This window comes from Sebastes umbrosus, chromosome 10 (genome assembly GCF_015220745.1).
Source record: "Sebastes umbrosus isolate fSebUmb1 chromosome 10, fSebUmb1.pri, whole genome shotgun sequence".
NCBI classification, from domain to species: Eukaryota; Metazoa; Chordata; class Actinopteri; order Perciformes; family Sebastidae; genus Sebastes; species Sebastes umbrosus.
The window spans coordinates 5,241,960-5,256,262 of record NC_051278.1 but is presented as its reverse complement, the minus strand read 5'-3'; the positions used below and the strand labels follow the sequence as shown (position 1 = coordinate 5,256,262).

Below are 14,303 nucleotides of genomic sequence, written 5' to 3'. Positions count from 1 at the left end.
TTTATTTAACCACAATAACAAAAAAATAGAATATTATAGTATATTAATTAAGTTGTTGCGGAAAAAAAAAGATCATATTATGTATCTGCATTCTCTTTGAGAATCCGTCAAGACGTCATCAATTTATTCATGTTGATGAAACTAACAAGTTCTATTCATTAAAGAAATTTGATTTAATAAAATAAATGACTAATTCATTTAATACACTAAATCACTTTATTGAAATTGTGGATTTTGTTCGAGGATTCGTAATTTCAGCTTTCAGCTTTTCTTAGATACAAGTACTGTAAGGGGGACCTTCAAGGAAAATATCCTGGAAACCGCTGACCTGGAGGGAATTTCTTCAGATTTGGCACGAACATCCACTTGGACTGGAGGATGAGCTGATTAGAATTTAGTGGTCAAAGGTCATTGTGACATCACAAAACATGTCATTGGCCATAACTCAAGAATTCATATGCTAATAATGACAGACATGGATGTAAACTGTAACTTGTCTGGTTTGGCGGAGACAGACGAGGTGGTGATTCTAGTTTCTATCTGCTTTGACTGCGTCGCTGTTTGTGAGTCACACATCACACAGAAAACACACTCGTTGTTCCAAATGAACCTGGACCTCCCGCAGCCACAGCAAATGTTCAGCTCCATGTGCAGCGTGTGTTTATGTGTTTATTTGACATTTAGTTTTGCATTTTTAGATTTCTTCACCCAGCAGGACGCGCCCTCTGAGCAACACATTTTCATTTTTACTGCTTCTCAACCATCTTCTCTTTTTATCTTTTCCATCCATAACTCTTTCCTCCGTGTTGCTGCAGCATTCGAGTACAAAACCTAATTCATTACAAGTATTAAATTCTAACCGGATGTCTAGAGGGTGCAAGGACGGCAGCCAGTGTGATGAGACACGAGAACAAGATTTTAACCTGAAGCTACGGAGCTGTTTCATTCAGCCACTGCCGCTCTGGGACCGACTGTGTGTCTGAATAACTAATGAGCCACAGCTGCTGTTGCTGCAGTCGGCAGGAGACGCTGGCATGTGGAAGCACATCTGGTGGGCAGGTAGAGAAACACCAGACCTGAGGGAAAACAGGAGAATAGATGCATAACAAAACACAGGCGCCTTCTCTTGGAAACGGCACAAAAAGGTGTGAAAACAATTAGACTTTTTGGAACAACTGTGTCTGTTTATTATCCATCAGTTAAGCAACAAATCCTCCAGAAAGCAGAAAAACATTTTGGCTTCTTCAGGTCTCGTCCTGTTGCCATCAGGGCACCGTTATGTTTTATCTGTGTTGCAAACCGCCGTCTAAAATCATTCATCCCCTCTCTAAACTCTCCTTGGGTTTCTTTTTTACCATTATTTATTTATTTACTTATAGATTTTATTCCACATTTTACCTCCTTGGTGTATTTGTTTGTTTGTCTGTATCTTAGAGTGTTTCTCTGTGCACAAGCTGCTCCTGACTAATTAACCCCCTTGGTGGGATTAATAAAGTTGTTTTTTTATATTTTAATTCTTCTCTTTCTCTCTCCCTGGTCGACATCCAGTGAGTGTAATTCAATTCATTATTAAATAAGTTGTTTTTCTCTCCAACAGTTTATCATGACATTCAATCCAAGTTCAAGAGGACGACGCTCCGCATGAAGAAACAAAACGAAGGTACGTCTCCTTCATTAAGTATTTAGTCGGTAGGATAACGGTTAGTGTTTATGACGATAAATACTGTCAGATGATAGAAATTAAGCTAAGTTAAAGTTAAAAAAATATGTAGGAAAATAGGAATGTGGCTGAAAAGCTCATTTAGACCCAAGTAAATATTAATAAATAATAATAGTAATATTGGAACCTTTTTTCTTTAGATCTGTTGAATTGTAGTGAAAACGACCAAAGAGCTAATAGAACAATGGCGAGGGTCAGGGAGAATAAAACACAGCATTTGTCCAAAAATGGAGCCATTTAAGTATGTATGATTGTTAAAAAAAAATACATAATACTGTTAATTGTATCAAAATTTCAAAAAATAACAGGAAAACTAATCTCTGATGAAATATTCACATATCTGCTAAAAATTCATCCAAATTGCTCGTTTTACACAAACTTCCTGCAGTTATTGTGTTCACTGTTTGGGTTAATGTACAGTTCATCAGTTGTTCTGTTCTGTTATTGTTATGTGTTTAATTTAATATGAAATATCCATATCCATGTCACTGAGTCGTCAGTTTATTCAATGATAGAAAAGGTCTCTTAAGGAAAAAAAGTTGGAAGGGTGTTAATTGAATATTGTCATGCTAATTGGACATTTTTGTTGTTGTTGTCGCACTATAATATATCAAAATAATAAATTGAAATATACCATGATAAAAGTCTTTATATTGTCCATCCCTAGTGCTCATTCATGTGTGCATATTTACTGTGTGTCTGCAGGTTACGGTCTGCACTGCCACCGGGCCATCATCACTATGAGCAAGCTGATCGGCATCAAGGACTTGTACTGCAAAGTAGAGGGATCCGTCAATCTGCTCAACATCACCAGGGCCTTCTTCACTGGATTAGCCAATCAGGTGAAGTCATGTCGGCATAGAGGGAGGCGTCTTCAGTGGGAGAGATTTCAGAAAGGATATCAAATAAAATCCTCTACTAATTCTCTGCAATAAAGAGACTTAAACATCTCAGGAAATCTGAAAATGGCAGCGAGAATGTGATCAGAAAGACACAATCATCTCTGATATTGAATTTCTTATGATGTAGAGGAACATTAAGGTTGTCACCTAAGTATTTAACCTCTGAAATGGTCTCTGTGTACATTATGGTTTATACGCTGGAGCTGTTAATGTCGGTTTCCGTCTCCACCGTCAGACACAGTGTAGAAGCTACTCAGTCACATCTCTCTTTGCTAACATCTACTGTACCTCTTTTTCTTCTTCCACCCTACAGGAGATCCACCAGAGGCTGGCCGACAAGAAGCAGCTCCACGTGGTCGAGTTTCAGGACCAGCGAGGCCCGCTGCCCATGGTGGTGGCGAGTCCCAAAGACGGGGCGCGGCCCACCCCGGATTCTGAAGACGAGATCCCCAACACCCGGCTGCACTGGGACGACGTACGGGCCGCGCAGGGAGTTAAACGCTCGATCTGGGCGGGCGTCAAACGCACCATCTGGTAGCGTGGGAGGACGCCGGTGATTGGACTGGTAGAGGCCGGGATTGTCACACAGGGGGGGGTCTGATTTTTGGCTGAAAATATATATGAATACATGAGGAATAAGAACATTTGTTCTCAAACAAAATATCAGTTTTTGTTTGAAAAAAAAAAAACTCCAAATCTAGTAGATTGTGATTGTTTTGTCAACAGAGGACTAAAGTTACGTGTTTGTCCAACTGAAGACGTCTCATTTAAAAACACATTTCTCCAGATACACCCAGTAAACACCAATATTAACGTCATAGATATTGTTTTCTTTATAACTTCCTCATCCACGTGGAATTGTTGTAAAATGTAATAAAGTACAGATCTGTAAAAACGTGTATGATTTGTCCTTTCTGTCGTATTAAATAACGAAGGTTGTATCTGTAAACTAATGAACTCTGACAGCAGGGAAGCCTTCTTCCTCCATAACAGAAAGATTATGAAAAAACTGCAGCTTTACTCATGAAATATAGTTTTCCCTGACCGGATGTCACACTGAGCTTCTGGTCGTCTGGACAAACAATGAACTGAATGACTTTTCTCTGGGAGGTTAAAGTTAAAGGGACTGTATGTAAGTTTTAACACTTATAAATGTGTTTTAATCATTTTTATTGCCAATGTGTGAACAGGTTGTAATTTAACCTAAAAAAATGAGACCTTCCGCAACTTTCTGTGTTTCCTCTCTCAGCCTGTAGACTGCTTTTAATGTGAAGAATGGGACTTAACAGTTGTGACGCCATGCACGCTCGCGACAGTCTTTAATCTCAGCTCCTCTTACAGGGCTAACAGTGTGCAATGATAGCTAGCGTTCGGTTAGAAATGGAGTCCGCTAACGCCAACAAACAACCAGCCTCCACCACAACTCAGACTCCAACACAAACTCCACAGATATACGTGTAAAAACTTACATACAGTCCCTTTAAGGCATTGTGTTTGACTTAAATGTAAGGTTTTATAGTCCAACAGTAGAGGGAGCCAGACCCACTTCAGTCATGGAAATGATATAGAAAAATAAATACAGTCTAGTTTGACATAATTAGATGAGAAGATCAATACCACTCATGTTTGTGTGCTAACTATGGAGCTAGAGTCGATTAGCTTAGAACCTCATTAACTAATTACAGATAAATCAATATAAATACACCCACAGATTTCTGTATCACCACTTTATTTTGATCTTGGTTTTCAGAGGATGAATGTTGCAAATATATCATTAAATGCACGGTATGTCTGCAGTTGACACACCAATACATGCAGCCAACAGCTCCATGCTTTACAACACAGGAACACTGTAACTGTCCAACAAAGTATAGAAATGCTCCAGGTGAGGCTCGAACTCACAACCTCGGCATTGCTCTGCAGTGTACTGTCTTATAAGTACCACGCGCTGACCGATTGCGCCACTGGAGCTTGTTTCCGCTTCCTTACATATAATAGTGTAACTAAATTTGTGATCAGTTTGTGTGTTTGTTAATGTTGCTGCTGCTGGTGTGATACCGTATGAAAATAAACACACACTCCAGTCTGTCTCTGATTTCAATCCAAAATGTGAAAGCTTCCAACTTTTATTAATTTTTCTCATTAGAATTCAAACATTGCTCTTCAATTTAAGAGATTGACAGGCTGTTTTGAATGTATTACGTGTGTGCATCCTGTTAATCTTCAAGTGAAAACATGCTTAATTTCCAGTGCATTAGTGTGTATAGGTATTGAATAAACCGTGCAGTAGCCTACATGTGTGTTTCCTTTTAATTTTCAGCTCCAGTGGCGCAATCGGTCAGCGCGCGGTACTTATAAGACAGTAAACTGCAGAGCAATGCCGAGGTTGTGAGTTCAAGCCTCACCTGGAGCAGAGTGGTCCACTGACCTGTGTGTTTATATCACCTGTCCTGCTCTTTGGGTTCATTATGACGCATGCAGGTCTGTGCTTTAATGTTCATCCGAGAGAAGTCCTGCATATTATATTATATTAATAGATACTGCAGAGAAACAAACGTCCGTCAGTCACAAATGTGATAATCTGCCCTGCTTTAGGTTATGTTATATTTGTTTGTTTTGTTACATTTATTCTGTCATGTTTCCTGTTTTATTTTGTTACTCATGTCTCCTCTCGTTTCAGATCACTTCACTTCCTGTCTTTGTGTGTTTTCCCGCCAGTTGTGATTATCTGCCCCGCCCTGATCAGCTTCACCTGTCCCTCGTTAGCCCTGCAGTCACCTGACCTCCCGCTCACCTGCTCTCACTTCCCCATCAGTCACTATTTATACCGGCCCAGCTCGTCGTCTGTTGTTGCTCTTTAATGTTTCTTCTGCTCCGTTTGGTCTAAACTGTCTCGCTGTTGTTCTTCCACCAACTTGTTTTCTCAAATGTAGCTCTGCCTCTGAACTACTACTACTACTGTAATAGTTCCAGGACTCTTATCCTGCTTATCAACTTTAAATATTGAAAAGAAAGTGGTAAATATGTACCTACTGGTATACTGTACAGGTGTGACTGGACTTACACAACAACTCTGAGGCTGCAGTTAAAACTCAATCAAAGTGGATCAATGTGAATTGATTTGTTGAAATGTTTCAGGGAGGAAGTGGAGAGAATAAAACAAAGACTCAGTTATGTTCACATCTTGTTTTAATCTTGAGAATACAAAAATGGCAAAACTATACAAATTTCGGCCTTATAGCTAAAAGAAATACACTTCACCGTACGATTGGTTGGCATTAGTTCTATATTACAAAGAAACGATTATTGGCAGTGGTTAAAAAAAATGAATCTGAAGATCAGTAAGACGGGTTTTACAACTTCATAGTTATTGCAGAGAAACAAACGTCTGTAAGTCTGATCATGAATCACAGAAAGAGGCAACTGTTTGGATGTAAGAACATACGACGTAATAAAGGTATCAAAACAGGTTTTAAACTTCATTTATTTAAAACTGGAAGCAAAATGTCTAAAGGCAACACAGACCAGCACCTCTGTGATTCAACATTTACACCACGGTTCTGTAAAAAGACTAATAAATATGACACCTTCTCTGATGTAATAAATGATCAGTGGCTCAAATAAAAAAGGTAAATATATATCTTATATCGAGCTCACACCTGACAGCACTTTTACCAACTTAAATGATTAATTTCATATTATTTTGCTAACATTTGGGTACACCCTTATGAAAAAGTAGTAGACTTAAAGAGTGTTTTATAAAAATAAAACTAAGTTAAGTTCATTCCCAAGTATACTTTATGTATTAAGTATACTAATAGTAGTATAGTATAGTATAGTATAGTAGTATACTTTTAAGTGTATTTCAATACTTCTTGGGACTAAATTGGTCCACTTTTTAGCTTAGAAAAGTATACGTTTAAGTGTACTTTAAATGTGAGAATAGTAAACTTTTAGTCACAACTTGTATTTTGTACTGCAACTATATTATGAAGTAAACTATACAACAAGTGAACTTATAGGTATGCTGTTAGTTTACTAGTTACTAGTATATAGTTGTAGCCCACTTTATAGTTCATGAAAGTAAACTCAACACACAAAAATACTCTCAGTAAACTACTAGTTTATTAGATTTAACCGCAAGTAAACTTGTGAGTTTTCTTTAAGTTATAGTCCTTAGCCAATGATTTATGTATTACATAAAGAGACTTTTGCTATTTGACTTGATATTTTGTGATGAGATTAAAAACAAATACATAAAATCAGTTTCTCACACGCCTCCGAGGTGAACGGAGAACGCAAAAAACGTAGAAAATTATTGAAAATTTAAAGTAAATTTGCAAACTCTCATACCCTCATATCTGACCAGCTTGATGTCAGTTGTGGGTAATTCTACCATACACACACACACACGTACACACACACACACACACACATACGTACACACACAGGATGCACAGTATACTTCTTGGACACTCAGGTCTGTGATTCGCTCTTCAGAAGTTTTTCCATCGGATGGAGGAGAGGATGGTGTGGATGAAGTAGAGGAGTGTGGCCACGTAGGCGAACACCTGAGACAAACACACAAGTACACCGCCGTCAGACAGCCCTTTACCTCGCCGTTACACAGCCCTTTACCTCGCCATTAGACAGCCCTTTCCGACGGGAAACTGAAACCGTTATAAAGGTCTCTTCAAAGCCACCAGACTCCATTCACAAAAACAGTAATTTTACCTCTCAGAACACGGGAGTATACATACAAACTCACTTAAAAAAATCCGAAGTAACCCTTTCAGTTATTTCCAACCTTAGGACAGCTAACGTTGACTCCGCTAGTGCTAGCGTTCACATTATTTATAACCTTAATTGATTGGCTTCAATTAGCTTACTTTGGTAACCTACGTAACGTCTGAGTGGACGTTTCTATTTGAAAAACCCAGAAAAGAACACTGATGGAGCCGACCTTTAAGTGTTTGTCAGTAAATAATGTAGAAATGAACAGTCGTTGATACTTTAAACCAGTTCTCACCACAGCAGCGATGTCGATATGGTAGTCTTTAGAGGTGCCTAAATCCTTCTTCTGGAAGGTGATGTAAGCCAGATCCACCCCGGCACTGAGGTAGAAGAACGCTGCCAGGCCGTGGTAAGCAAAGTCCTGGACACACACAGAGATTAAATAATGTTACATCAACTTTCTCTCAGTTTTATTTCCTGTGTTTCTGTCTCTCAGCTCTTACAGCAGCAGCCCAGCCAGAGTGGTTCTTATGACCTCCAGCAGCGAAGATGATCATCCAGAGGAAGGTCATGACGAAGCAGAAGACGGAGACAAACATCACCCAGCCAAGAGGGTTCGGTGGGTCCACCTTGGTCGACGCCACCAGGATCCACACCAAACCACCAAACACCTGCAAAGACGGAGGGACAGTCGGTTTTATGGTTGTTGAGATTAAACGCTAAATTCCAGACTCAAATATTTTTCTGTGATTGCCTTTACTCTGTTTCTCACTGTTCAAACCAAATCCAACAAATCTTTTACACAAAATAAAAACAAACAGCAGAGTTTGAATGTAAAAGTACACATAAATATAAAGATTTACCTTCAATTTACAAAGAACGATAAATTGTTAGTCTGGACATAAACCTTTATATAATGAACTACATATTTAATTACAGATAATTATTGTCATTTAACATACATTTGTATATAATATATATATATATAATATATATATAGTATAATATATCTAAAAAAAAGCAGAAACAATACTATATAAATAATATAGTATTTTTACTGTACAAAAATGAGAAATAAATGTAATTTGTCATTATTGACATTATTAAAACATTGTTATTTTCTGTAATATTAGGTTACATAGTTTGAATGTAAAAGTACACATAAATATAAAACTAGTAAGATTTACCTTAAAATTACAAAGAAATGCGTTAGATTGTTAGAATAGACATAAACCTTTATATAATGAGCTACATATTTAATTTCAGATCATTATTATCATGTTATATACATTTGTATGTATAATATATATAGTATAATATATCTTTAAAAAAAAAAGCAGAAACAATACTTTATAAATAATATATTAATTTTACCGTACAAAAATGAGAATTAAATGTAACTTTTCATTATTGAAGTTAGGTTGTTAATTAACAGATAATATCTATAATTTTACAGAGTTTAAACACAATTTATACAAAATGAAAATTACTGTAAAGATTAAGTTATTTCCCGTAAAATTAGGAGTATTTTTTTTTTACAGTGTTAACACAAATATGACTTTTTAGAAACTATTTCCAAGTCTTTTCTTCACGATCTATATGTTTAACTCCCCTATTTGTCCGCCTTCAATCTCTCTTTTCCATCGTTCTACTGTGACATTAACTCCAGCAATCAGTCTGAAACAACTCGCTTAAAATGAACATTTTTTGCAGTGGAGTAACTCCCTGAAGACGTGAAATCCAACCAGCAGAAAGGTGTTGTGATACTCTCTGTTTCTGCTCCTTAGGCGCTATTCCCCCCAAAATGACCTCTGACCTACATGCATATTTTCTTTCACTCTAATTGAGCTGTGGTCTTTTTGATTTGTCCTTTAAATTCACCTTGACAGTGACAGTTTAGAAGTAGAAGTAGAAGTATGCGATGAGAAACCTTTGACTGTCATTATAACTGATCCGAATGTCGGCATCCTCATCCCGTTAAAGTCAAGAGCTCATTTTAAAGCTTCCCAGTTACAGCTGCACAGTCTGTGAATAACAATCCAGCAGAATCAGAAGCCACATCTCTCTCAGTGTTAACTAAACAAACAGCTCTCTTGACTCTCTACACGCCTCTGAGCGCAGTATGGGTGGTGTTTAGTTTGCCGGGTTACTTTAGATAGTGTGGTAGTGGAGCGTTGACCGCATCCGTGTAGTCGAAACTCTCTGGAATTCAAAGTGTGATATTGTGTCATAACCAACCTGGATGATACTGAGCGTCTAAAAGTGAACGCACATAATCGTTTGACGACAGTTTCATCTTAAAAAGCCTGTGCATCAATTCAACCACGAGTCATGTCAGCCAGGTCGCACTAAATGGCGTATGAATGACACGGTAAAGTAATTTTGCATTCTTGCTTTTGGTATCATTTGTATGCCATGTAGTCTGTATTGACTGTAAATGCATGCGCGTAAATATGCTACGCTCAGAGCTAGTGAAGTAAAAAGTAAGAGGAGTTTCAACGTTCGTGTCCCAAAGTGTTGTTGAGTTATTTTGAAGTTTCATTAGTTCGGATCCGAAAGTCAACAATAACACAAACTAACTAATCGATTGATACAGCGGTAGACCAGTAACTCCTGTGTTCTGCGAGGTAAAATTACTGTTTTTGTGAATGGAGTCTGGTGGCTGTGAGGACAGTAATTTAACGGTTTCAGTTAACCGTAGGAACGGGCTGTCTGATGGCGAGCTAAAGCAGTGAAAATATTCTAAATATAGCGTACACTTAGACATCTTAACAGCTGTCTATCTACTACCTGTCTACATTTGGTTGAAAACATGAGGCTACATAATGTAAACTGCATTTCAGTTACTATATTTCAATGTGCCACGAGGAACCTGTTGTCTTTTGAGTCTCTAACACTCAACACAGTGCACTTAATCGGTTTCAATCGGCCAATGACCTCAGGCTCATAACATAATAAAATAAAAAGGCCAAATGTTGTTTCTCAGTCACCAGAAACTGTGGCACAGATAAAAGTCCCTGCATTCTCCTTTCATCCACATGTATGATGATAAAATGACTTTACAATTATTCAGCATCAATTCAACGTAATCTGCATTTTATCAGCATCGCAACTTCACTATAGTGTTTTCTTTTTGTCAGATTTTCTTCTTTTTTTTCTAGCTTTCTTACTAAAATGCATTTCAGAGTTTTACAGGACATCAACAGTTTCTCATCACATTACTCCGACTGACCTGTTAACGGAGATTATTGATGAAAGTACAGAAAGATACTGTCAAGTAGGCCTGCACGATAAGAGGGAAATCTGCGATGTGCGATAACATAATCAGTCAGTATCAGTTATTCCTCCTCAAGGTGCTCTTAAGCAAAGCATTCAATCAGTGGAGGTGTGCATGTTAATATCCAAAAGAAAAAAAGCCTTTGGATATCATAATGTGTGCAGATTTGTTGCTTGTTTTCTTGCAGCTCCAAGTGGAAGCATGGCGTGCTGCAGAGATGAAGCATGGCGTTATAGTATCAGACAAATATAGTGAAACACCTTCCTAACGGCACCAACGGTTCGGTGTCTTCCAGCCGTCATATGAGCAGTTTCTATCTTTTGTCATCACTCAGTGAAGAAGACGAGTTGGCCGCATTCTTTCTTAGATTAGCAGCACAAATACAATATGAGTGAAACGTGAGATGTGGAAAGACGCAAAGCTGCTGCTCCCATGTGAGGAATCTGTTTCATCATCTCCCGTTTCAACAAAATGCACATTTTTGCAAGAGTTCAAAATCAATCTTCAACTATGGATCGTATTTATTTGAGATTTACCAACAAAATTAAATCTATTCAATTAAATCTAATTTAGATCCTGAAGTTATCACATAGTGCCCTTATCAAATATAAGTTTATTAAAGAGGGCTATTAGTATACTTATTTTATACTTAAAATAAGAGCGTATACTCTCAGTTTACTTTTTATGTACTTATCAGAAATATACAAAAGTATACTTAGCTTATACAGTCAAGTATACAGAAAAGTCTAAGTATACTTGGCTTATACTTGTACTTAATCTTTTGATCGAGATACAGTATACTTAAGTATACTTGGCTTATACAGACAATGTACTTTCATAAACTAAAGAGCTACAAGCATATACAAGTATACTTGCAGTATAAAAACTATTAAACTGAGAGTACTTTAAAGTGTGCTTTCATAATAAAAAGTGGGCTACAAGTATATAACTATTACACTATATACAGTATACCTATTCATTTGTAGTATAGTTCATAGTATAGTTACAGTACAAAATACAAGTATACTATTAGTATACTTCTTTTAAACTTAAAATAAGAGAGTATGCTTTCAGATTACTTTTTATGTACTTATCAGAGATAAACTTAACAAAATTAAGTATACTTGGCTTATACCGACAAGTATACCGGAACGTCTAAGTGTACTTGGCAAGTAAACAGAAAAGTCTTATACTGAAAAGTATAGAGAAAAGTATAAGTATATTTGGCTAAGTACTATAAGTTCACTTACAGTAAGAAAATTAAAAACTATTAAACTAGTAGTATACTTTAAAGTGTACTTTAAAGTGTACTTTCATAAACTTAAAAATGGGCTACAAGTATATAACTAGTAAACTAACAGTATACCTATAAGTTCACTTGTAGTATAGTTCACTTTTTAGTATAGTTGCAGTACAAAATACAACTTAGAGGTAAACTAGTTGTGTATTCAAAGTACACTTAAAAGTATACTTTTATAAACTAAAAAGTGGGCCAATTTAGTCCCAAGAAGTATTGAATTATTACACTTACAGGTATACTTCTAGTACATTGATATTAGTATACCTACTACATAATTTGGGATATTATACTTGAACTTTACTTACGTGTACTTTTTATTATTTTAGAATTCTTATTTTAATGTGCACTCATTTAAAAAAAAATGACAAGTTCATTGTTTTCATGAAAGAAAATCATGTAGTGTTGCAATATTTGTTGTATTTAAAATATTTTTAAATCAAATCAAACTTGAAATAATCCCTTCATGACTGACTTCAAGGTCAGCCACTCTGTCCTCTGTCCTCTGTCCTCGTCCACTCACCAGTTCAGGCAGGTAGAATATATCCGGGGCCGTGGTGCAGATCCCCAGTCCGCTGGGCAGGCTCCCCATCGGCTGAGCAGTAGTCGCAGCCATCTCTGCCTCTTCCTCGTCCCGGTGCCGAGTCAACAGCCCACAATCTCCTCTGAACTAACGGAGCGGCGACAGGTGCTGCTGACCCTTAAGAGAAAGTTTAGCAGACAAACCCGTTCTGCTCCCGTCCCACAACAAGCTCCCTCACACTGGCACAGACCAGACACACCCTCCATCTCCCAGCAGCACCCAGGGCCGACCTGCTGTTTAATGTGAGCTGGTGATGTGTGAAGGGGTTTGAATATTTAGTGTCCCGAGGCTATAACCTGCGCAGCTGAAGTATCTTCATTGTTGTTGCTGAGTAAAGAAACAGCTCACTGAGTCTGAGGTCTCACTAACTTTATGACCTTTACGTTGCGTCCGCTGAGTGCCAGAAGCCTCTGTTGGTATTAAACACACAACAGCAGAGTCTTCTCTAAATACATGACCGGCTTTATGGGTCAACAATTACAAAAAAGTAGTATACTTCAAGTTTACTTTATGAAATAAAATTAAGTAAAGTTCATGTATATTTATAAGTACACTAAGACTTTTCAGTCTACTTGTCAGTATAAGCTAAGTATTCTTAAGTATAATATTTTTCCCCAAGTATACTTTTTGTAGTAAGTATACTAAGATCAGTGTACTAGAAGTATACTTTTAAGTGTACAACTTCAATACTTCTTGGGACTAAATTGGCCCACTTTTTAGTTTATAAAGGTATACTTTTAAGTGTACTTTAAGTGTAAGAATAGTAAACTTTGAGTACACAACTAGTTTACATCTAAGTTGTATTTTGTAGTGCAACTATAATCAGAATCAGAATCAGAATCAGAATTGTGTTTATTGCAAGGTGTAAGAGATTTACACTAGGAATTTGCTTTGGTTATGTTGGTGCAAGTCAAACAGTATAATAACAAAAGAATAGATAAAAACGTTAGAATAAAATAGAATAAAAAAATTTGAAATTTTAAGAATATACAATATACAAAATAAGCTATAAACAAAAATAAACATGCTATAAATATATCAAACTATAATATGAACTATACTACAAGTAAACTTATAGGTATACTGTTAGTTTACTAGTTATAGACTTGTATATTTTAGTTTATGAAAGTACACTTTCAACTTTAAAGTGTACTTTCATAAACTAAATTATTAAACTAGTAGTTTACTGAGAGTATACTTTAAAGTTTAAAGTATACTCTCAGTAAACTACTAGTTTAATAATTTTTTACTGCAAGTATACTTGTGAGTTTTCTTAAGTGAACTTATGGTACTTAGCCAAATATACTTTTCTGCATACTTCTCAGTATAAGCCAAGTACACTTAGACTTTTCTGTATACTTGCCAAGTAAACTTAGACTTTTCGGTATACTTGTCGGTATAAGCCAAGTATACGTATTTTCCAAACATCCCCTATGAAAAAGTAGTATTCTTCAAGTTTATTTTATGAAGTAAAATTAAGTAAAGTTCAAATATATTTCTCAAGTATACTTTATGTAGTAAGTATTCTAATATCTCGTGTACTAGTAGCATACTTTTAAGTGTACAACTTCAATGCTTCTTGGGACTAAATTGACCCACTTTTTAGTTTATAAAAGTATACTTTTAAGTGTACTGAAAGTGTAAGAAAAGTAAACTTTGAGTACACAACTAATTTTCATCTAAGTTGTATTTTGTACCGCAACTATATTATGAAGTGAACTATACTACAAGTGAACTTATAGGTATACAGATAGTATACTAGTTATATACTTGTAGCCCACTTTTTTAGT

At 36.5% G+C, this 14,303-nt stretch overlaps 2 protein-coding genes and 2 non-coding genes across 5 annotated transcripts in view; 2 read left to right on the top strand and 2 right to left on the bottom strand.

The window, feature by feature from the left end:
• The window catches only part of mrps5 (mitochondrial ribosomal protein S5), a 30,041-nt gene extending 26,524 nt beyond the window's left edge, over window positions 1-3,517 (top strand). The window contains exons 10-12 of the mRNA XM_037782171.1: window positions 1,598-1,660; window positions 2,426-2,562; window positions 2,936-3,517. Coding sequence (XP_037638099.1) covers window positions 1,598-1,660; window positions 2,426-2,562; window positions 2,936-3,160 — 425 coding nt within the window. The 3' untranslated portion in view covers window positions 3,161-3,517. The remainder of the gene's footprint in view (window positions 1-1,597; window positions 1,661-2,425; window positions 2,563-2,935) is intronic.
• Window positions 3,518-4,499: 982 nt separating this feature from the next.
• Window positions 4,500-4,593, bottom strand: trnai-uau. Its single transcript has 2 exons — window positions 4,556-4,593; window positions 4,500-4,535 (listed from the first exon to the last, which is right to left on the bottom strand). It is a non-coding gene; the product is annotated as a tRNA-Ile (tRNA).
• A 348-nt stretch (window positions 4,594-4,941) lies between these two features.
• Window positions 4,942-5,035, top strand: trnai-uau. The gene is made up of 2 exons: window positions 4,942-4,979; window positions 5,000-5,035. It is a non-coding gene; the product is annotated as a tRNA-Ile (tRNA).
• Window positions 5,036-5,793: 758 nt separating this feature from the next.
• On the bottom strand, window positions 5,794-12,999 carry LOC119495565 (myelin and lymphocyte protein-like). Of its 2 annotated transcripts, XM_037782194.1 has the most exons (5): window positions 12,835-12,999; window positions 12,454-12,614; window positions 7,860-8,027; window positions 7,652-7,777; window positions 5,794-7,193 (listed from the first exon to the last, which is right to left on the bottom strand). In XM_037782194.1, exons 2-5 carry the CDS (start codon window positions 12,544-12,546, stop codon window positions 7,119-7,121), a joined length of 462 nt encoding a protein of 153 aa, XP_037638122.1. In that variant the 5' UTR covers window positions 12,547-12,614; window positions 12,835-12,999; the 3' UTR covers window positions 5,794-7,118. The 2 variants fall into 2 exon arrangements, with proteins under 2 accessions (XP_037638122.1, XP_037638124.1); XM_037782196.1 differs by lacking the exon at window positions 12,835-12,999 and having other exon boundaries at window positions 12,454-12,818.
• Between the last annotated feature and the right edge of the window lie 1,304 nt (window positions 13,000-14,303).